This window comes from Triplophysa rosa, linkage group LG5 (assembly GCF_024868665.1).
Source record: "Triplophysa rosa linkage group LG5, Trosa_1v2, whole genome shotgun sequence".
NCBI lineage: Eukaryota > Metazoa > Chordata > Actinopteri > Cypriniformes > Nemacheilidae > Triplophysa > Triplophysa rosa.
The window spans coordinates 13,916,440-13,938,268 of record NC_079894.1 but is presented as its reverse complement, the minus strand read 5'-3'; the positions used below and the strand labels follow the sequence as shown (position 1 = coordinate 13,938,268).

General features: G+C 40.2%; 2 protein-coding genes across 6 annotated transcripts in view; both read left to right on the top strand.

Annotated features, from left to right (window-relative positions):
- Positions 1-81: 81 nt before the first annotated feature.
- Positions 82-5,595, top strand: mb21d2 (Mab-21 domain containing 2). The gene is made up of 2 exons (XM_057334247.1): positions 82-522; positions 3,416-5,595. The coding sequence occupies exons 1-2, from the start codon at positions 270-272 to the stop codon at positions 4,684-4,686; spliced, it is 1,524 nt and encodes a 507-aa protein (XP_057190230.1). The 5' UTR covers positions 82-269; the 3' UTR covers positions 4,687-5,595.
- A 1,459-nt stretch (positions 5,596-7,054) lies between these two features.
- fgf12a (fibroblast growth factor 12a) overlaps positions 7,055-21,829 on the top strand; it is a 41,068-nt gene continuing 26,293 nt past the window's right edge. Inside the window, exons 1-2 of one of the 5 annotated variants that reach the window (XM_057333304.1) lie at positions 19,531-20,459; positions 21,181-21,228. In XM_057333304.1, the coding sequence (XP_057189287.1) occupies positions 20,264-20,459; positions 21,181-21,228 (244 nt within the window). In that variant the 5' untranslated portion in view covers positions 19,531-20,263. Of the gene's footprint in view, positions 7,226-10,962; positions 11,556-14,740; positions 14,899-19,530; positions 20,460-21,180; positions 21,229-21,829 lie in introns of those variants that run through there. The other 4 variants (XM_057333308.1, XM_057333307.1, XM_057333306.1 and 1 more) reach the window with 4 other exon arrangements.

Sequence of the window (21,829 nt, the reverse complement as noted above, 5' to 3'; positions counted from 1 at the left end):
GCAGCCTATTTTTTGCTAGTTAGTCTCCCTCAATATTTTCACCGTAGACCCATGGCGTGGTTTACCTTGACAAATTCATAATCTTTCATATAGCCTAACGTTAATTGTATGTGTATTTGCAGTGGATTAATGTAATTTTATAGCCTAAAGGTGTAAACTGGATGAGGATTGCATGACATCACAAGCCCATTCAAAGACCACCTGATGTATTATAAAGGAGGGGAACCCACGAGAAACGTTGCATCCCCGACGATTTCTCTTGTGTGAAGATGGCGGTCCCAGCTCAATCCAACAGGACCGGATCTGTTAGCAGTCTGGGAAACAGTCCAACGGCAACACCGGGCGGCTTAAACAACAACCACAAGCTGTGGTGCTCACATGAGCTTGATTTCAGGTCCGGAGTAAAGATTGATGAGCTCAACCGTCTTATTCATGAATTCAGTAAACAAGACCAACGCGAGTATGATGACCAGAGGGCATTGGAAATACACACAGCCAAGGATTTCATCTTCTCCATGCTCGGTAACAGCATCTCCCATTTAAAACTCTTCATGTTTGCTTAAAATACACATTGTGCATTTGTTTATCATTCAATAAAATGGGTTATCATTTTTTAAGGTATCTTTTTATTAAGCAAGCGTGGCTAGAAATTAAAGAAGTAGTGTGTGCAATAATGTTGTTCAATTGCTTAGGTTATTCATGCTGAATTTTACACCTTAGAATCACGACTGTAACGCTCCCCATCTCACAATCTTTATCCGACCATTGAATCCATTTTGGTTTGTTGTTAAGCGGTTTTATGTCTGACCCTTGCGATATAATAATTTCACAGTAGTCGGGGGAGTATCTTCTAATCTGCTGTTTGACGGGATCAGAAATTGTGTCCACGTGTTGAATCTGTTGAACGTTAAATGAAAAACTGGAGTTTGTAAAAATTGATCAACGTTGATAAAGGTCAGTACCATGGACAGAGCAAGATCAGACGTGCATAAATGGTTAATGAGTGTGATAATGCTAGTAATGTTGGTGTTATTTTATCAACGAAATTAAAAATAGGTGAAAAATTATTGGCAAATATGTATAATCTATGTATAATTTTATATAATATAAAAAATAAGGTTTTTATTTTCTTACACTACCCAAACTCTTTCAACAGCTATCATACAGTGTGTTGTTTAAATAAATAAAACATTTTTTAATTTACTCCCATGCCACTCAGCAGATGTTTTTGAGCATCTTATAGTACAATAATAATAGTTTGTGGAGCTCTCTTAGTAAGGAACCCCTCTATATTTACAGTTAATGTTTATTTATTTATTTGTATTCACGTTATGTCCTCTTTAGTTGAATAATATGCTCTAAAAATACTTGGCACCATGTGGTCTGAGATAAATTTAGTATTATGAATATTTGCAGTGGCAAATCAACAGGCCTGTCAAATATTTTTGATCCCAGACTCTGCGGAAACGTGGATAAAGGAGCATAATGATTGTGGGAACCTCATATCCATTGAGGCAGAAGTAATATACAGCCCTGTGTCCCATTCTGTTCTCACACTTTTAGTCTCCACCATTCACTCAGGCTCAATTCAGATAGCAGGAGGCTGATTGGTCAGTAGTGTCTGTGTATGCAAATGAGACAGATGGAACAAAAGTGACACTGGATGTCTTTGAGAGTTGGAATCACTCTGAGAAAAAGATTGAAAGAAAGATAGGAAGGGGCGGAGGAGTCGGGAAATAGTTCACAATTGTTAAGCACAGACTGGGGACATGGACACGTAAGAAGACTTGACAGGAGAAACACTAATGCTCATTGGTATCCATAATGCAATTTTATGGAGAATATTCTCTCCTGGAAATCACAAAATTATAATATATATCATTTTTTCACCAAACCAATACGTGTATATGGTGTATATAGTAAATAAACTAAACAAACCACACAGTCTATAATCAAGATAAACAAAATTAAAAGCTCATCTCATATACTCATCTAGAGCATCCATCCTTCTTCGGATTAAGCACTGCATCTAGCCTCATTGGTAATGTAAAGGGTTCAGCTACTGTATAAAGCTCCTGGAAAATACTTGAATTTTTATTAATCTGTGTATTCATTAAATTTTTTATTACTGGTCTCTGTAATTGTCATGTGATTCAGTGAGTGTCAACCATAATTAAAATTCATATCCACAACTGGCATTTTTAGCAAGGAGCTTGTTGGTACAGCAGATAAATTCCCCCACCCAGAAATTTGCGAAATCTGGCATGTTTACCACAGCTGTAAATGTCATGACAACTATTAAATATAGAAACAAAAAACATTACACTATGACAATGTTGATTGGCTGATTGCACCACACGAACACGGCAAAGCCTCGATGACTTTCCTAAACTAAAGAAAGGTCAATTTTATGCTTTTTAAATCCCTTCAAATTAGATATTTTCTATACTGTAATTAAATATTAGCAGATGGCTTCTTTTCATATAGTTGTCAATGAAGAAACCAGATGAAACCAAATACTGTAATGTGATGATGTAGTTACAGCATCTACCACCAGAGGCCAACAGCTTCATGCTAATCCTCTAAATCTTTACCTCTTCATTAACAGCTTGACACTCATTTGTAAACAGTATATGTGAAAATGTTATGTAAAAGTGTTTTTAAAAGTATTGTAAAGTGATATAAGAACATGGCCATATGATTCCAAGAATATGGTTCCAAACTGTCCCATCCAGAGAACAGATATAAATATTTGAGTATATTCCCATCCCTAAAGGGAATAGGTAAGAGCTCAGCTTGGTGTGGGCCTGCCTGCTTAAGAAAGATAAGACATGCATAAGAACAGTAAACTGCTGCCTGCATCTATACTCAGCAACAACTGTGTGTATCCCTAAACATCTCTCTTTGTGCTTAAAAAGCCAGTACACGCGTACACTATAGAATGCAAACAACAGTAAAGGACGTTGCATTCTCTATTGATCTGGTGCCTTTTCCTAGCACTGGCGTTGGCTTTCAGGGTTCTTTTATTGATCAGCTGGAAATAGACGCCAGAGGAGAGTGCAGTGCTGTATGCAGAGAAGTGGACGAGCATTGGTCATGTGACAGGAAGTGTGCGCTATCAAAGTGTGGATAAGTGGTTGTTCAGGAATGCGAATGCATTATTCTTAGATTGTTCTCGTATTGTTTTAAGATAACATTTAGAAGAAAGTAAATATGTTTCTTCAGAAATAACGAATAACCTTTTAAAGCATTAATTTTTTAATTATATTAGTTGTGCATTAACTTTGTCAGCAATATAATATTTAAACTACAACTGAAATATTAACAGAAATTGAATTTATATAGAAAAGCTGCCAAAAAACAGGTAAAAACTATAACTAACATAACTAAATCTATCTTTTTGTCTCTGTTTCAGGCATGGTGCAAAAGCTCGACCAAAAGTTGCCGGTCGCGAATGAGTACCTGTTGTTGTCCGGTGGTGTGCGAGAAGGTGTAGTGGACATGGATCTTGATGAGCTCGGTATCTACAACCGTGGCTCCGAATATGACATGGCCTTCACCCTGTTGGTTCCCGCATTAAAGCTACACGACCGGAACCAACCCGTTACACTGGATATGCGTCATTCAGCGCTGGGTCACTCGTGGCTCAGCTTAAGACTTTTTGACGAGGGTACCATCAACCGCTGGAGGGACTGCTGCACGCTGACCGACCATCTGAATGGCACCACCAACTACTTCTTCTCGCCTACGCTGGTAGCTGACTGGTTCCAAGAAGCAGTTGGATTAGTGCTGGCAGAGTTACAGCGCAAGCCGCAAAGGGGCACCCCGAGGGTGGAACGAGTTGAACGACACTGCACGCTGCTGTCCATGGTGTTAGGTGTGGGCAGCAGCCGCATGCTTTATGACATTATTCCTGTGGTGTCTTTCAAAGGCTGGCCGGCAGTTGCTCAGAGCTGGTTGATGGAGAACCACTTCTGGGACGGAAAGATCACAGAGGAAGAGGTTATCAGTGGCTTCTATCTACTGCCTGCCTCCTCAGCCTCTGGTTGCCGGGACAACGAGTGGCGTCTCTCCTTTGCCCGCAGCGAGGTGCAATTAAAAAAATGCATCTCCCCGGGACTCATGCAAGCTTACCAGGCATGCAAAGCGATTATTATGAAGCTGCTTGCCCAACCTACAGCTGTCAGTCCATATTACTTACGCAGCATGATGTTGTGGGCCTGCGACCGGCTACCTACAAGTTATCTGGCACAAGAAGACTATGCTGCACACTTTATGCTCGGTCTCATTGATGATCTGCAGCACTGCCTGGTTAATAAAACCTGCCCTAACTATTTCATTCCCCAGTGTAACATGTTAGAGCACCTATGTGATGAGACTGCCATGTTTTATGCTCGTAAGCTGGCGCTGGTACGATCTGATCCGGCAGAGCACCTGCGTTCCATCATCGAGCAGGCTAAATCAGCCAATAGACTTACACAGGACATGCAGCGCCGTGGAAGCTCCTCTGGTCTGCCTTCTCCACTGGCTGATCCCTCCTCTGCAGATCACCAACAGCACGATGACCGGCTGGCCAAGAAGTTACAGCAGTTGGTGACCGAGAATCCAGGCAAATCGATCTCCGTGTTCATCAACCCTGATGATGTCACACGACCTCACTTCCGTATCGATGACAAGTTCTTCTGAGAAACGAGGTCTGTTTTCCCTTCTTCTTTGCTCTCCTTGTATTGATCATGATTGAACCTGGGGATGTGCATGACACTGTCCTGAAACCGGAGCCGTGTCCCTGTGACTGCACACATCAGAAGTGACTGGATAAGAACCTCCGCGAGACTGTTATAAAGAATCAAAGATGTATAAATCTGGCCTTACTGAATGGAGAATGTCAACCTGCTGTTTGGACTGTAGAATCTGCAGCTGCAGGTGTTTTAAAGAAAGTTTCATATCACGGAGACTCAGAGCTGTGTAGGTCTAGGGAAATTACACATGAAACATATGAAAGTGTGCTCTAGATGGTATTGTATTCTGAAGAAACAAATGTAACAAATATTAGAATCAGACATTCCTTTTCTTGTGTTAATCTGTGCTGAATCTACACTTGTATGTTACCTCTTTGTGTTTGTGTCTGCCCTGTTATGTACTTTGAGGAAACAAGGGCAGATCATGTCAGAGGAAGCCAAACATTTTTCTCTCTATAAGGGATTAAAATCATGTTCCATAAGTGCAATTATTAGAATGTTAAGTATCCCTATTCTGAGTGAGAGATTGTATTTGATAAAAACGTTCAACTATAAGAATACAGAAAAAGGCTTTTTTGTAAGGTGTGAAAATGTCTTGATGTGAGGGTAAATTTTAGCCATACACATTTGCTGCTACAAGAAAGCATATTATTTAGTTATTTTACATTTGATATTTTTAAAGGGAGATTTATTCACAGTGACGAGCAGCAGTTTAAGTATCAAATCCAAGCCCACTACTAATGTTGAGGGTGGCACTAACAAAAAATACATAATAGGACATTAGTCATGTAAGTTGTGCTGTATCTCAAATACATTTGAGCTTGACTGTGTTGTTCTACCAGTGAATAAAGAATTAAATGGTATTTTGCGAGTTTTGTTTAATTTGAAACATTGCTTAGCTTGTTGAAAATACATTCTTTACATTTGAGCTATTCTTAGGGCAGTAATAGTGCAGTGAGCGTAATAATAAAAATGAATATAGGAATAAGACATAAACAAACGTTACTGTGCATTTGTGGCCCAAACGTAACTTCTGGTACAAATAACAAGTAAATTACATTACCTAGCAAGGTAACAGTGTGTCTAGTCAGTATTATTAAGAACTGTTACTTGGCTAAACATAAATGCGACAAAGTGACACGATCCATTCAACAAATTGTATATTATATTATTAAAATACAAATAAGTATATTATTAGCCACTAGCCAGTCCGATAAACAAACACAGACCGGAAGTTAACTTCGGGCCAGGTGCGTGCGTCTGTAGTAGGAAATAACTTTTTTAATGTTCACTTAACAACTATATTTTCACGAAATAGTTTTAGTTCATACTGAAACGAAATACAATGAAAAGCTTTAGGTTCCAACAACAAAAAAAAGATTTTCAGCAAAAGATTTTGCTGAGTAAGAAAGGAGTAATATTAGCTCACATACGTCACCACAGGAAATTGCCAGAATGTAGTATGTATTCGGCACTCTATAGAGTCAGCTTGCTCTGACATAAACAGATACAGTGGACTCTGCATACACGCTGAGTAAGCGCATTCTGTGACATAATATCCTAGCCTGCTCCATTCCACATAACCACAACAGCAGCCTCGATCCTGATGACGAACAATTTCATACATCTACAGCAGCACAAATAGACCCATCCACTGTCACCTGTCTCGCTGTGATACCCCCCCTCCCACACACACACAATGCTGACATGACTTCAAACTATTATGCTTCCAGACGTCCTGTAAGACTTTGAAAGGTCATTACAAATGACCCCGTTACTTTTTGGTGTTTGACATTTCTCTGGTATCAGAACAGAACATATTATAGCAGCATCTAGTTCTTTTTATAACAGCAGGGCTGTAACATAAGCTGTTATTCCCTTGTCCCTGCGAACTGCTGATGGTGCCGTTCTGCAGAGTTTGATCAATGAGGCCATTACAATTTACGCTTACTAAAATACAAAGAGAAAATATGAAAGTTATAGAGAGTATAGAGTGGGCACAATATAGACTGTCCCGTGATAATTTCACAATATCTTTTTCTAACACGTCCTTTGTCACATTCAATAATAAAGTGTTTCTATATTTTATATGCTAGATTTTATATGCTACTGTAAAGAAATCACTTGGGTACCACACAAAGAAGTCCCACAGTAGGTGAACAGCTCTGTCGGAAGCTGTTCAATACTAACACAGTCTCTCTCTCTCTCTCTCTCTCTCTCTCTCTCTCTCTCGCTCTCGATCTCTCTCTGTGTTAAACGCAAATACCTGCACAAGTACAGAGCACTCCCACCCTCAGTGTATGGGATACAAACTCACTCATACTATTTCATCAATAGCGTCTAACGACTGCTCTCTGGCGCCGGATCCCAGCGAGATTCAGCTTTCTGTCCACGGAAGCGCAGACGCATCCCACAACTGCTCCCAAACACAGCAACCCCACAAATTCCATTCAAAACACAGCGCGACATGGATAAAGGAGATAAAGGTAAGAAACTTAGAGGTGTTTAAGTGTTTATTTGCTCGCCATGAAAGAGTTAGATGGAGTGAATGTTGTTGTGGAACTGGACTGCGGATCTGACCGACTGGTTCGGGAAGTGCTGGGGGTGATTTGATGCTCAATGCAGTATCCGGAACAAAAAGCTTAGCAAGTGCGAAAGATGCTGTTCACAAGGGTACCTCGTCGGGATACTCCTGGTTTTGATCTTTGTAAATGATTTGTTGTCGCTCTTAAGTGGATATATCTGATAACGTTAGCGTTCAGAGAGTGTGCCAAGAAACAGGCAGGGAGAGCTTCCTGTGCAGATGCTCAGCAGAAAAGAATCTTGTCAACATGCTACATTTACGAAAGACAGAAAACCACAAATTTGTTACTTAAGTTAACTCAAATCTTATAACGAGAACTCGGTATTTTTATCAGCAGAATCTGACTTTTTGGGGGAGGAATTATTTCTGCCAAGTAAGGGCTGGGCCAGGTGCTTCTATAAAAAGTGCTGCCTGTCCACTTTTTTTTGGAGAAATGAGGTGTGTGATGTGGCTTTTGTGACACTGGGCCGTGGATTAGCATGTGCCAGTAAAGCCTCTTTAAGGAATTCTCTACAATGCAACATTGCAATTTATGCTAAGACAGGAAGTAGGCTATAACTTTACCATGGGCAGACATTAATCCATATAGAATATCAAAAGGTTATGAGTGCTTTAAGTGGAAAATATCTACGCAGATTTGTATAGATCAGTGTGAGCTGTGATCTTAATGCCGGAAAAGGGGACAATGACTGACATGTCAACACATTTACACGCATACACAGAGGGAAGGTATAGGGACATATTTTTTGCTGTGTACAGTAACAGAATAAACATTTCCGCTCTGCTTTCTTAGCTTCATTATGCCTGACATTTTTCTGCTGACCTACACGTTTTCTGTTTGGCCATCGTTTTCTTATAAAGAAGTGCACTCAGTCCTCTGCATCTTGCTGCACTGTAAAGTAAAATCCTGTTAAACAATCAAAATCACAGTAAAAATACAGAATGGCATTTTAGTGCATATATTTCTGCAAACTATGTATTGAACTAATACAATACCAACCTGATATACTAAAATATGCTTTGTACCTTATGTCCAGTAAGTAAAATGGAAGACATGATGAAAGTTCAAGTGGCCTTTCCATAGACCATTTCCTTTCCATAGACAGTATTTGCACAGTGATGATGACACACAGTATAATATAAACTGCAAAAAAATGAACATAATATTTTTGTCTTGCTTTACAGTATAAATTAAAGGAACAAAATTCTCAAGGAAAGTGACCTAAAATATGTAATCTTGTTTTCTAAAATAAAATATATTAACCTATAAGTATGTTCATCTGCCAGTGGGTTAAGAAAAATAAACGTGCAACATTTAAATCTTAGTTCACGTTCCTTGTAAGTGTTTTTGTACTGTAAAACAAGATAATAATATAAAATAAGAAGTTCATTTTTTTAACTGTGCCAAAACACAAAACAACAAGAAAACTCAGAAATTCTGAAAAGGTCCTCTTACAGTTTTCACTGTACAATGTTAGGTGTCTATTACTGTATATGCTAAATTTAGTAATTAACCAACTAACATGTTTGTAGCATTTTTACACTATTTTTCTTTTTAAATTGCAAAATATTTTTACCGTGCCCTAAAGAAAGGCCCTTTGCTTTGGTCAGGTCCTATGTGCATGTATTTTAATGTAATGTATTATATAATTTGATCATTAAGTTTTTAAAAAGTTTTATCTTTCTATGTTACCTGTTTTTGAATTTCAATAGTGTAAAGTTACATCAGTGCAGGATTAGGTGCGTAAAACAACCTTCACATTTTTTACACATTTTTCATGTCTCTAACTGATCTGTTTTTACATGTTTCAGGTCTGTTTTTGTACATTTCTTAAATCACAGTTAAATTAAGAAAAAAAACGACTTCAATGTCCACATGCACATACATTTCTAGTTTGTCTGTAAATTTATCTGAATTGATGTTAGGTATTTCTGGACTTTCATTAACGAATGGGAAACATTCCGCTCTGATTCCCCATACAGCACTGCATTTACAGTTCTGTTCATGTGCTGTTTCTATATGTTTATCTTTCTACTTTTGCATTTGTTTTTCTTTTGTATTGCAATGATGTTGTACTGTAATTTGTTGACATAGCCTACCAACAGTAAAAGTGTAGTGAATCCTGTCCCATCTCTTGCAATCTATATCATACACACAGTAATGTGCAACTTTGTAATGGTAATATTGATATATGCCATTAATGTGCGACTTTTTCAGTCATTGTCATCAAAACCGTAGCCATACACCAAAAAATACTGACAGCACTCTGGTATGTTGACAACATGGCATTTTACATTTTGACATTTTTGACAAGCATCTTAGTCATGGGTTCGATCCCAGGGATTGCACATACTTAAAAACAAATGTATAGTAATGCAATGGTAGTCACTTTTGATGAAAGCGTCTGCCAAATGCATACATTTTTTTTATGTAAATGTTTGTGAAAAATGACACATGGACTCCTTATTGTGTTGGTGCTGATATGTTAATTGACATAAATATACTTTTGAGAGATCAAGGATTGTGAGCAAATTACATTATTTTGTGTTGTCTGTTGCATGGTGCTGATTGTACAAATTTTTTCGAAAACTGCATTTACTGGTGACTGAGGAAATGTGCTTATAACGTAGACTGTTGTTATGATAGCGAGATGCAGAGTTAGATGAAACTTTGCCCTGTTAGCAGGAAATGATCCTCTCCATAGCACAATGTTAATGGCTATGTTCACTCTATCCTGTTCTGCCTGTCCTCCTAATACATCGTCCATTTTTGTTCCCTATTCACCTCTACTTCTGTCTCTCTGATGATGGGATGATTCAGTTATTCTGCTGCAGAGACAACACACAACTCTGCTGCAGCTGCAGGTTATGCAGCAAGAAGTGCCTATTTCCTTACTTTCCTTTTGCGATCAGATGTTGGTGTTAAGCTATTTCAAACCAACTTGCTCAAAAGGAATGTTGACGTTATATAAGTTATTTCAGGCCACTACATGGTCAATATTTGCACCTGAATTTTGGGGGCTGCATTGTGTGCTCTTGATTACATTTACTCTCAAATGTGCTATCTGGTGGTGTTGATACTACAATGTTGTAATGACTTGAGTGTGGAATATACAGTTTGAGTTAATGAAGTTAATGAAACACATTGACTACATTAATGTCCTTACATGTTTCAAACTCAGATATTGATTTTTTTAAATAGGCCTGTTTTGAAGGACTTTTCTTAAAATGGGGTTTGTGATCTATCACAGGGGTTAATGAATTCTTTTATATACTGGTCAGAACTAGTCCAGCATGATTTTCACTAAAGTTACAAACACTACATAAATTTTAGCGTGTGGAAACTTTGGAAATTTTCAGGAATTTTTAATCGAAATTACAGAAAATATATCATATTGTGATGTGTTTTTACTGGCTTCAAGGGCTTCTGTTGTACATTTTCTTGTAAATAGTCCGTTTTGCTGTCGTTGATCATTTTAAACTCGACTGTGTATTCTTAGGCTACAGTACTTTTGTCTTTGTGGTTTGTGATTCAAAGCGTTGGTTTGGCGCGTCCTCTAGCGGTAAGATTAGCTCACAGCGAATGCGAAACTTCTTGACCATGCGCTAAAAAAATCTGTCTTTAAATGTAGGCTGCATCTGACGTAGGCTGTACGCCTCTCTCCGGTTCCCCATGGACACGAAACAATTGGCTTTTTAACCCAACTATATCTTTGCCGCCGGTTGCCCCGTGTCGCCAAAATGCATCGCCTGCATTACCTCATCAACGGCCGTACCGTCATTCATACCTGCAGTTTAACTTTCGCGTGCACCGGTCTCTCATTTTACGTCCGCTAGTAAAGACTGAGGCATGGGCACCAGAATGTGCAAATTACCCTAACGTCCTTGCGCAGCCTGCATCCGAAGCTAACTATGCCAAGGCGAGCACTTAATACTCCACTACTTGAAAAGAAGAGTATATGATGCGCTCGAGATGCCTCGTTCGCTATCCGCTGCTCCTTTGCCCTTTGCTGTTTTTGATGCTTTGAACGTAGAAGCCGCACTGTACAACCACTCGAGGGGCTCACACTACAGTCACCCTCTGTTGTAATCCTGTGCCCGTTTGCGTGGATTGACGAGGGACCCATACCAAGTCAAATCAATGAGGATTCTGAGGCTCTTCCTGAAGAAAGGAGCGCATATGCTGCAGTGTCTCTGTGGACAACGATCGGAGCCGACCACAACCACCAGCGGTGAGACATTTAGCTGTGCATGCTCTCCATTGAGCGATGAAAAACGCTCTCATTGGCCGCTGGCGCTTGTGAGCACATCTTCCGTGTCTGCGGTACTATGCGCCCCCACTTCACGCATTTGTGATAACTTGTTTGCGAGGGCTCATGCGACTTGTTACGACCCGCTCATGTCATTCCATCACACATCTTATGATACGAAACGCATCTTTATCATGGTCATGGGCAAAATCCGCCGCCACTCGTTGCAGTCACAGTTTAGTGCCGAAAGCACTATCCATGTCAAGGACGTTCCTTATGCTTACTGGGAACAAAGAATGCAGGGTGAATGTAGGAAACTATTGATGCATATGCAGCAAATGCGGCTCGCGAGGCTACGGCAGACAGACGCGACCCGAGCTGCTTTGATGTGAGCTAAGCGTTCTAAAGCAGGCACCGGCAAAAGAGCTCGGAGGTCTCGTGTGTCCTCCAGGACAGGGAACTTTTGCACGTCATTCAGCACCTTGGACAGCAACCCAATTCTGCATCGCTCCCAACTCTTCCGCCTGTCTCACTGCACATTTCAGTCCATCAGAAGGCCTGTCCCTACAATGATATTATTTAATAGCTGTCTCAATTGGAAGTTTTAAAGATTCATAGCGGCATTTTATCAAAACCTTAATACACGTACTCAGCACGAGACATGTACAATAAAAAAATAACAATCCTAGCTATCTGCTGCTGAAAAGATGTCACTGTTGTGATTTACATATCTATATTCCTAAAAGCCTCCGACCTCTTGTTCATAAAGCCTTTGGGATTTTACACTCAACTCTGTCTTTAATAAAGCTATATTGAGTTACATCAAACAACTATTTTTATACTGTAGACTGCCATTCAAATTGCTTTCACACATGTATGCAGTAGCAGAGAGTGTGCATGTGCCTTGTTGCTGCTGTGTATTTCCTCACTTCATTAGGCTTACACACCTTTTCTGTTTATCGATTGTTGCAGGCAACTTAATATGGCTAAGGTTCAGTTCATACAGCTGTGCTTCAACACATAATAATTTGTGGATTATGTGTGTCAGGCTTCTGTTTGTTTTTATTCACATTGCCATGTGTTCTGCTGATGTGCTGTATATTTCTGAATGTATTGTATATTGGTTTATTTGTCCATACGTTAAAGCTTTCATATATTTTTGAAGTTAGATATTGCAGATCTGCTGTTTGGCAAATGCTGGCTGAACCTGATTATTAAATCAGACTTTTAATACAGATAGATTTAGATGTAGTATTTTTGGTGCTTACTTTCATCACATGGACAAACAGATTATTTTTTTAATAGCTGTGAAAACATTCTATTTTATATACAGTAGATTTTAAATATATAACTTTAATTTTTTTGTCATTCATGCATCATGTAGGCTAGCCACTGTCAGACACGCTGTATATTGAGGGTTCACCCTCATCTTGGCCAATGACATGTGATGAGTTGATGAAGCACTTTGTGCTCTATCATGAGGGTTCTTCACTCTCAGGTTTTGATTGAACATGGCTCCATGAATAAATTAGGTTTTGAAACCAGGACAGCGGTTCTCAGGAGCATGTTCAGGAGGCATGCACAAATCACCATGTCTGCCATATGTAATGAGTTACCGCTCGTCCCTTGAATTAGCGTCTTGGGAGCGTTCAAATTAAGTGTAGTGTACCATCTCCTGCAAATTATGGAATTTCTTTCATAAGCTTTGACATTCTCATTGCAATTTAATGCACTTAATAAACCATGCAAATTCCTGATATACTTGATGATGTGTTTAATGTTGTTTAAAGGGGTCATATGGCGTGAATACATGTTTTTCTGTGTCTTTGGTGTGTTATAAGTTGCCCATGCATGTATTAGACACGTAAAATTGCAAAAATTAAAGTGTCGGAAACAAAAGATGCATTCTATCTAAAAGTGAATGCTCACCCAGACCTGCCTGAAATGCCTCGTGTAACCACACCCCCACAAATCCACGTCAGTTCGTTGTATGATTTGACTAAGACCGCCCAAATGTATACGCAAGTGAGGTGGGCGTATCTGTCAGTAGAATTGCTTTGGAACCTGATGTTCCAAATATGGTAAGAGGCGTTACATTTCCGTCACACGCTTGCAGTATTCGACCAATCACTACGCACTGGTTAACTGGCCAATCATAGCACACCTCGCTTTTCAGAGTTATAGACATATATATATTAACTAGACGCCTCATTGTCCGCTGGATCGTACGTCAACGCAGCCGCCGTATTGGTGAGGGCAAAAGCCGACTATAAAGACATACGAGTGAATGGTGGAGCTGCAGTTATCTGGATAAAAGCACAACATCGTTTTCATTTCTCAACTAATTTCAATACTTTTCTATTAACGTGGATTACAGAAACGTTTTGGCTCCAGTTAAAGATGGTTACACTTGAAAATGTATTTATTGTCATACGGAACTGTTAAAACTCAGGCTTGTCAAGCAATTGTTTATGCTTAATAATTGTGTACACATCGCTAATGTGAAATAATTTGAGGTATATTAAATGCACATGATCAGAACACAGCTCATTAACTTTAAAATCATGGGAAAAATCAAAACAATCCGTCTTTACTATATATACTGCTATTTCATACTTACAATGCATGGCAGTGTTATTTGTTTTACTATATCACATACATCATGTTTTACTGCTGTAACAGGTTAACTGGATAAATAAAAGAACATCTTTTATCTTTTTATCGTCTAAAAATTAGCTACTACAGAAAAAGCAAATTCCACAGTGAAAAACATTTGTTTTTATATAACACGTAAATTAAACCATATTACCTTGGGTATTTTGTTCGATGATTCAAATAAATCTTAGAAACGATCTCTAGGCTACATGTCTGTTTTATTCTCGACAACTGCAACGTGGTTATTTATTCTGTTACTTGTCTTGTCTACAACATATCAATGAACATGATCTAGTGGATTCTCACGAATAACAGGCACAAATAACGGATTTCACATTTCCTTATGACAACCATTAATTTTAACGTAGGTTATAATCGAGACATGAATCAACTAGAGACATGGTAAAGTTGTACTTTACGTATATCGTAAACCATTGAAATAAGTTAAGAAATGCGTGATTGGGCTTTTAATGCCGAAAACGTTCAGTGTGCTTTTAGGGCACTGTTGCCCTCACCAATATGGCGGCGCCATTGACGTATCGCAGCAGCGGAGCAAAGCGGCCAATGCACCGTCAAGTTATTTATTATGTCTATGTTCAGAGCGATGAGCTTTGTAAAAACTCCACGCGTTTCAGAGAGGCGGGGCAGAGAGGAGACAAAAACATGCACGGTATGTGGAAAATACAGCGTTTTTGAACCTTAAATCGTGTAAACAAATTGCAATACATCTAAAACAAACGATAATATTTTTAGCCCTGTCATATGACCCCTTTAAACATTTACACAGAGGGAACCATGCTGCACTCTACTGCCATAATGCTTATCACGTTGTTGCATTAATGTCTACATGCTGTGTTATGCAGGGGGCACAAGCTACCGTTTGCAATAATAATGATTGAGTAGTGTAAGTTCATAGTGCTGGCTCAGCTAATGCACCTAATGGTGGTAATACAGCACACTTTCATTACAATAAAAGCCAATAGGTTGACATGAGGCAGGACTTTGTGCATTCCCCTAGCGTGGACACTAGATGGCACTGTATACTTAAAGTTGGCTCTACCTCCCTTTGAGTCCATGTGAAATTGGCTTGTGTTGTTGACAAGCTTTGTGTATCTGTATTGGAAAATGCACCAGTTACAGCTAGTACAGCTATCTCTGTTTGTTTATTCACTATAGAAGGATTCTTTGTAAGGAAATAGCCATTTACACAATATTTCAGCAAAGACTTAAATGGAAAGATGTCCAAATTACTTGACATCACTCACAGTCCTGTTTCCTATTTATATGTATATAGGCTATTACATTGAACAAACTAAGAGAAAATTGGCAAAACACTAATGGATGGCAGTTTCATATCCTTAGTGACATAAATTACATAAATATACACTGTACTGGAAAATTGAAATTATTCATTGAGCACATAGAACAATACAATCCACTTACTGATAGTAATATTAGGTTAGTTTTTAGGCAGATGTTATTTTAGTTTCCTATTGTTGTACTTGTGCTTCTTGGGAAATATACAATGGATTTGAAGTTGTATTTTGAAATAGAATTGTGACAAATGTTATGTACCCAATCTGTCTCAAAGACCGCTTTTGTGTCATTCATTCACAAAGACCTCTGTAACAGAGGTACTTGTAACTAATAAATGTACCATTGTACAGTACAATACCTTCACTCCATTACATTAAACCGTTGCAACTGATGATTTATGATCCATCGTTGTATTTGCAATTTAATTTATTATCGTTCCCATCTTCTAATTTTGTTAGCAACCTCTATGAATTTTTCATACTATATTATGGAAGTCTTTCAGACCAACTATTAAAAACATGAGCGGTGAAATACCTCTGTGCTTAAATGCCCATGTTGATGCAATGAGACTAAAGGCCCGTTCAGATTGCGAGAGATGCGAAAAAGCGAAACGAATACCCGACGAACCAAGTTTTCATATCAACGACGAAACGAATGTTCGCTTTCTTCTATTTGACGCCCACACGGTAGATGGCGCTGATGGAGAATACATTTCACGCCTAAACATTAGGTGTCGCTCAACCGCTATTCAGGCTTCGGCTGCTGAGAAGAAGAAAAGCTTAAAGCTTATCGCGTAGCAATACAGGCTACTAGTACTGTTTGCTTTATGTACTTACAACAGCAGAACAAGAAATGCATTTCTCCAGCAGCAGCGAAGATGAGTTTATTGTTTTTTGCCTGAATGAGCAAAGGAAGAGAAAAAGACGATATTGGGTTCACCCTATTCTTGAGAAGAGAGAAGAGCACGGGGAGTTTAATAGATTGATCCAGGAGTTAAAACTGTACCACGATCGTTTTCATTGTTACTTCAGGACGATGGTCTTTAACAAAGTAAACATCACTAGATATTGTGCCATAATTCCAGTTCGAAATGGGAGTATATTTTCCATCCAAAGGGCACGAAGCGTGACTACTCAAATCTTAAGATTACGGTTAAATAACCCTTCAAACTTCCGTAGTAAGTTTTGTCTGTGTGAGGACTCTGCAGGCAGTCGTGCTGCGCAAATTCGTGTTCTTAAGTAAACTTCAGCCGATTTCCTGTGTGCAGGGAGTAGAGAGCAGTGAACACTGTTCAGGGAGCACGTCAATCGGAACGCAGTTCATTCATTGAGCTCTCTTCTAACAAGTCGGCGATTTAAATCAGGTGTGTAAAACAAAAGAGAGACACAAAATATGCTGAGCAGGGAGTCGCGAGGACCAGGATTAAGAACCGCTGCTATATACTGTTTATACTTTTATATTTGAATGCCACCTCAAATTATTTTTGTCCTGGTTTTTGTAGTCGCTGTGACTTTTTTCAAAAAGTTCTGTCTGTTCTGACACCAATGACAGTAACAACTCGACATCCATTCTCTCACAACAGCTTTCTGAGCCTTTAGCGGGGCCCCCTCAGTGGCTCTAGGCGCGTGACGTAAAATGCTCGATTCTTATTGGACGGTTCATTTCTTCGCTTTGCGAATGGGGAAAGATTCGTCGCACTAGGCGAAAAAAAACCCTTCACATTTTCGCCGCGGGGATATTCGCGGTCTATATGAAAGGCTTCATAAGAATCTATTGTTTTTGTTCTAGAACGTTATCGCGACGGACATTCGCACCGTATATTAGCGGGCAATCTGAACGGGCCTTAAGGGTGTTTCTCAAACGCAAGGACACATACTAGTGAGGCTGCCTCCCGCCTAGAGCAGTCCTTCTAAAGGTAGATGTTTAGAGTCCTCTTCGACGTTAAACGCTAGAATGAGACGGTCTAGTAAGAGCGCATGGCAACGCCATTACTGTTTCCGCCTCTGAGGTTACTTTAAAGAGAGAAGTCATGTGTGACCACAGAAAAATAAATAAAATCATAGCGAGAGCATCTCCTATTGTTCATTTTATTTTCAGTCGTGCATAATAATGTTGTGCATAACAACGCAACAGTTCATTTTTAGATCATGTTAGCTCAGGTCCATTAAATAATATTAACAGATACAACTTTTCATTTTAATAATGTCATGTACCATATTACAAATCATTATACATATTTAATTACTCATTTTCTGCATTTTTTTACTTTTATTACATAAACATTATGTGAAGAAAGTGCTGACTGGATTCTCGCGAACGTGTTCTTGGGAACGTGTGCAAAGGATTGTGGGTGATTTCAGGCAGCGAAGGATACAGTTGTTGTATCCTGCAAAACAGCCTGAATGAAGGACACAAAGCGAAAGCTTCCTTCCAAGCATACTTCTGTTTGAGATGTCCTTCGGCGGCACTTGATGACGTGGCAGCCAAGATTTGCAACCTGCCCAGGACGCGTTCTTGTGTTTGAGAAACACCCTAAATGATGTTTTATTAACGAAGTTCGGGAGGAGCACCTGCAGATAACTAACCGGCTGGCTTGCTATGACCAATCTCCCCAACCAGATGATTAATCATCCTTTTAGCTCGGGAGAAAACCCCTACAAACAGACAAGACGCCTTACCCTCATTCCCTCTACATTTTCGCAGCATCCCTCATCCTCCCCAACTCCTCATCATCAGCCCATTTTTACCGCAGTATAATGGGGGGGAGCGACCCAAGTCCGGGCACATACCGGGCCCGGGGCCCTCTCCCCGGACAAGGGGCGGGCACTCCGAGTTCGGAGGAACTACCAAGCTCGGAGCCCACTCCCCGGGACAGCACGCCAAATACGCATACGATCCGTCCCTTATTATCCATACTTATTATCTGCGAGGCGAACTCGTGAAAAGTGAATTCTTAGCACCACATTAAATTTAGAAGAATGAAGGAGCGCGCTCTCAAAATAGAGTGAATCTTTAATGCTGCACTTTCACATGAGGCAAGGAGCCTTTTGTGTTCGAGCCACGTGATTCACCCACTTAGTGTCTGCAGAGTCAGAAAAGACAAGCTACCCCATATGAAGAGATGAAACCCCCCTCATTATCCCCACCATGCACACCCTCTGAAAACCAACTGATGGACGAGAACTTCAATCCCTGTGACGCACAGTCAGTGCCTCGGCTGCGTGACATAAATGCAGCATTCTGGTGTTATGGCTGTGATACTTAGTTCTTACTGTGTCTCACAAGGTGTGGTGTTCCCTCGCTGCAATACTAACTAAAGTAGAATGTTACATCTCTGCGGCAGGCTTATCTGGTTCCTGGATATCTGTGGCTGTGTATCTTGTATAGTGTTGTCTTGGTTTTGCATCTAAATACAAAAGCAGTGTTACATTCTTGACAAAATTTAGACAAGCCTTCTGTGTTCATGTGCTCACTCATATGATTAGACCTTTACAGGTTAGAGTACTTCAGTGCAGTTCAGTCATTCGGTGCAATCACACATATTGGCATAACAAATCAATTAAATGCTTACCTCTGCATAAGCTGCGTTCAAGGCATTTTTATATAAACGAAATACTAATGCTAATAAGTGAGCGAGTAGGCCTTTAATGGATTGTATCAGTCAGACCTGTATATTATGGGCTTGCCACATTAGAAGCAAATATATTGAACAATAATAACAGTGACAAACAAGGGAGGATGATACTTGGCAGATGAATAACAAGCAGAACTGGAACAGAGATGGTTCTCTGTTACAGGATGCGCCACATTCGCTCATAAGTTATGAACTAGAGGTGGCCATCTGTTGGACAATCCTTCTTTACCTCTACCATTAATGTCTCTCGATCTTTTTCTCTCTCACTTGCTCTCTTTCGTTTACTCGTGCGAATTCCTCATCCAAACCTCAATCACGTATGATTGCGTAGAGAGAGAGAGAGAGAGAGAGTCTATCACACCCCATTCATTGCCTCGCTGCCAGTGTACCACAGGCAGCACCAGTCTCGGGGAAACAATTTACAACATTCCCTCAAATGGCTTCGATGGGGTTATTAGCGTTCTCGTTGGGCACGCTTGACATATGATTTACATTTTGTAACAAAATACGGATGCGATAAACTCCAGCAGAGGAACTATGAAGAGCTTCAAAATAATTTGTTCAGAGAGAGCTCCGAGATTAAGCGAAGTTGTAGGCGCGTCACTCACATACCCGTATAGCGCCTGAGGATTTGCGCTCTTGTGTCATGGGCTACATACATGATCTGGATTCACGCAAAGTTATCTGTACGCGTTTGGAATGAGCTAGACATGTGGATCATGTAGGAGTCGCATGGACGAGGAATTGCGCGTCTGATGTCTTCGTCACCTGGAATACCTGCGCGACAGGTTACATACGTTCGCACGGGACGTCTTTTTCTCTAAACTGCATTTCGATTTTGCATCTTTTTGCAATCATGCTAAACAGAAAACGTGCATGATCTAATCTCGTGCGAAACTCCTGGGTATATACAGCCTGAGAAGAAGATGACATTTCAACCCTAATTCATGGGATCCTCTGGATTTTTCGCACGGGAATCGGAATGAGATCTGGGTAGCGGACAATTCAGTCTCATTTCATTCAGTCCCAGTTATTGCGTTAACAGCCGCACCAGTCGAACAGCTCGTTTAATTTGATACTCGAGATGGCCGCGATCGCCAGTTCTCTCATCCGACAGAAACGCCAGGCGCGGGAATCCAACAGTGACCGAGTGTCTGCCTCCAAACGCCGCCCCAGTCCCAGCAAAGACCCCCGCTCTCTGTACGAGCGACATTTTCTGGGGGTCTTCAGTAAAGTCCGCTTCTGCAGCGGCAAGAAAAGACCTGTTCGCCGGCGACCAGGTCAGTGCTGAATGCTTTTTAAGACTACCGCCCCCACCCGAAGCCTGTGCTGCAGTCCAAATCTCCGTGTGCACCGCTGGAGGAACATAGCTAATATATCCTCCGCTGCATTTTATCATTATTATTTAACAATAAAAAAAGAAAAAGAAAATCCACCTGTTTCCTAGCATATGTGCATTGGCATTCACCAAACGTTTTGCCATCATACCAATCTGAATGCACAAATTGTTTTATGTCTAAATATTTAATATATATATATATATGTTTGTTTTATTAGTGTTATTGTTACTGTTATCGATTTATTCAATGGTCGTCATTCTTGCCATATTAATCCGAGGCTGTGCGATCATGTCAGTAAGAAGTTTGCCCTTTAAATAGTGCAAGAATGCAATTCGTAACCGTCAGAATCCAGTGGCACTGCAGTGCACCAGGGCTTTCTTAGATGAAATGTTTAATGGTAAATGTTTATCACTGCTTTACTGCAGTGCATGGGGAGGGATTGCACGGTTAGTTTTACTGATGGACACGGTTTCATTGCCCACCGAACCACGCAGTCGTCCTTTTTCGGCACCCATAAAATGGCACGAAGCGTGTCTCTCCTCCCTCACGATGTGGGACAAGCAGAGTGTTTCCCCTCTCCCCAAATATATAATCAGTTTTTTAACGGCTGTTGCTGTGAAATCTGTCTGTAAAAATGTTGTTTTTCCTTCTCCCCCGTAAGATGCGCCCTCGAAACCTCCACAGGTGTCCCGTAAGGGCGTCAGGCTAGGTCAGTAGCTCAGCCTCCATCCATGTGCTGTGTCGTCCAGTTACCCACCCCATTTCGTGCTCATGGGAGACTAGCTCCTCTCTAACGGCAGTCGTCGGTGTCTGCCTTGTCCTTACAGTATGCTTTCGACTATTGTTCTATCTCTCTGTCTTTATATTCTTTTAATGTATGTCTTAACCCTCCTCCCCCCTTTGTTTGGTCCCTTCTTTCTTCTGATCTCCCTTTTATATTTCTCTCTACTTATGTTTTAACCCCCGTTATCCTGTATGCTTTGTCTCCACCGTCTGCAGTGAGGCTCATGTTTGCTCTGTGCTGCTGATGTGTCGTGTTTTTCCTGTCAGTTGTGGTGATTTAAGTAGTCGAAATGACCATTCACCATTTCATGATCACGACATCATCTCTCAACATATGTTCAATTATAGTTTCTGTCTATGGAATGGGACGATATGGATTATATTTGCATTGTATTCCGGAATATGTCCAAATGGGGATGCAAATATGACATGGATTATCTAGCGGAATAGACACATACTTAAATCCACAAATGAGATTTTAACTGTTTTTATTTTGTCTATGAAATGGGGCAGTATGGAACATGGAC

What these genes read in the sequence shown, in the direction of transcription:
- mb21d2 (XM_057334247.1), top strand. Translation starts at nt 270, where the DNA reads ATGGCGGTCCCAGCTCAATCCAACAGGACCGGATCTGTTAGCAGTCTG. An exon ending in TTTCATCTTCTCCATGCTCG is followed by an intron (nt 523 to 3,415) that starts GTAACAGCATCT and finishes TCTCTGTTTCAG; the next exon opens with GCATGGTGCAAAAGCTCGAC.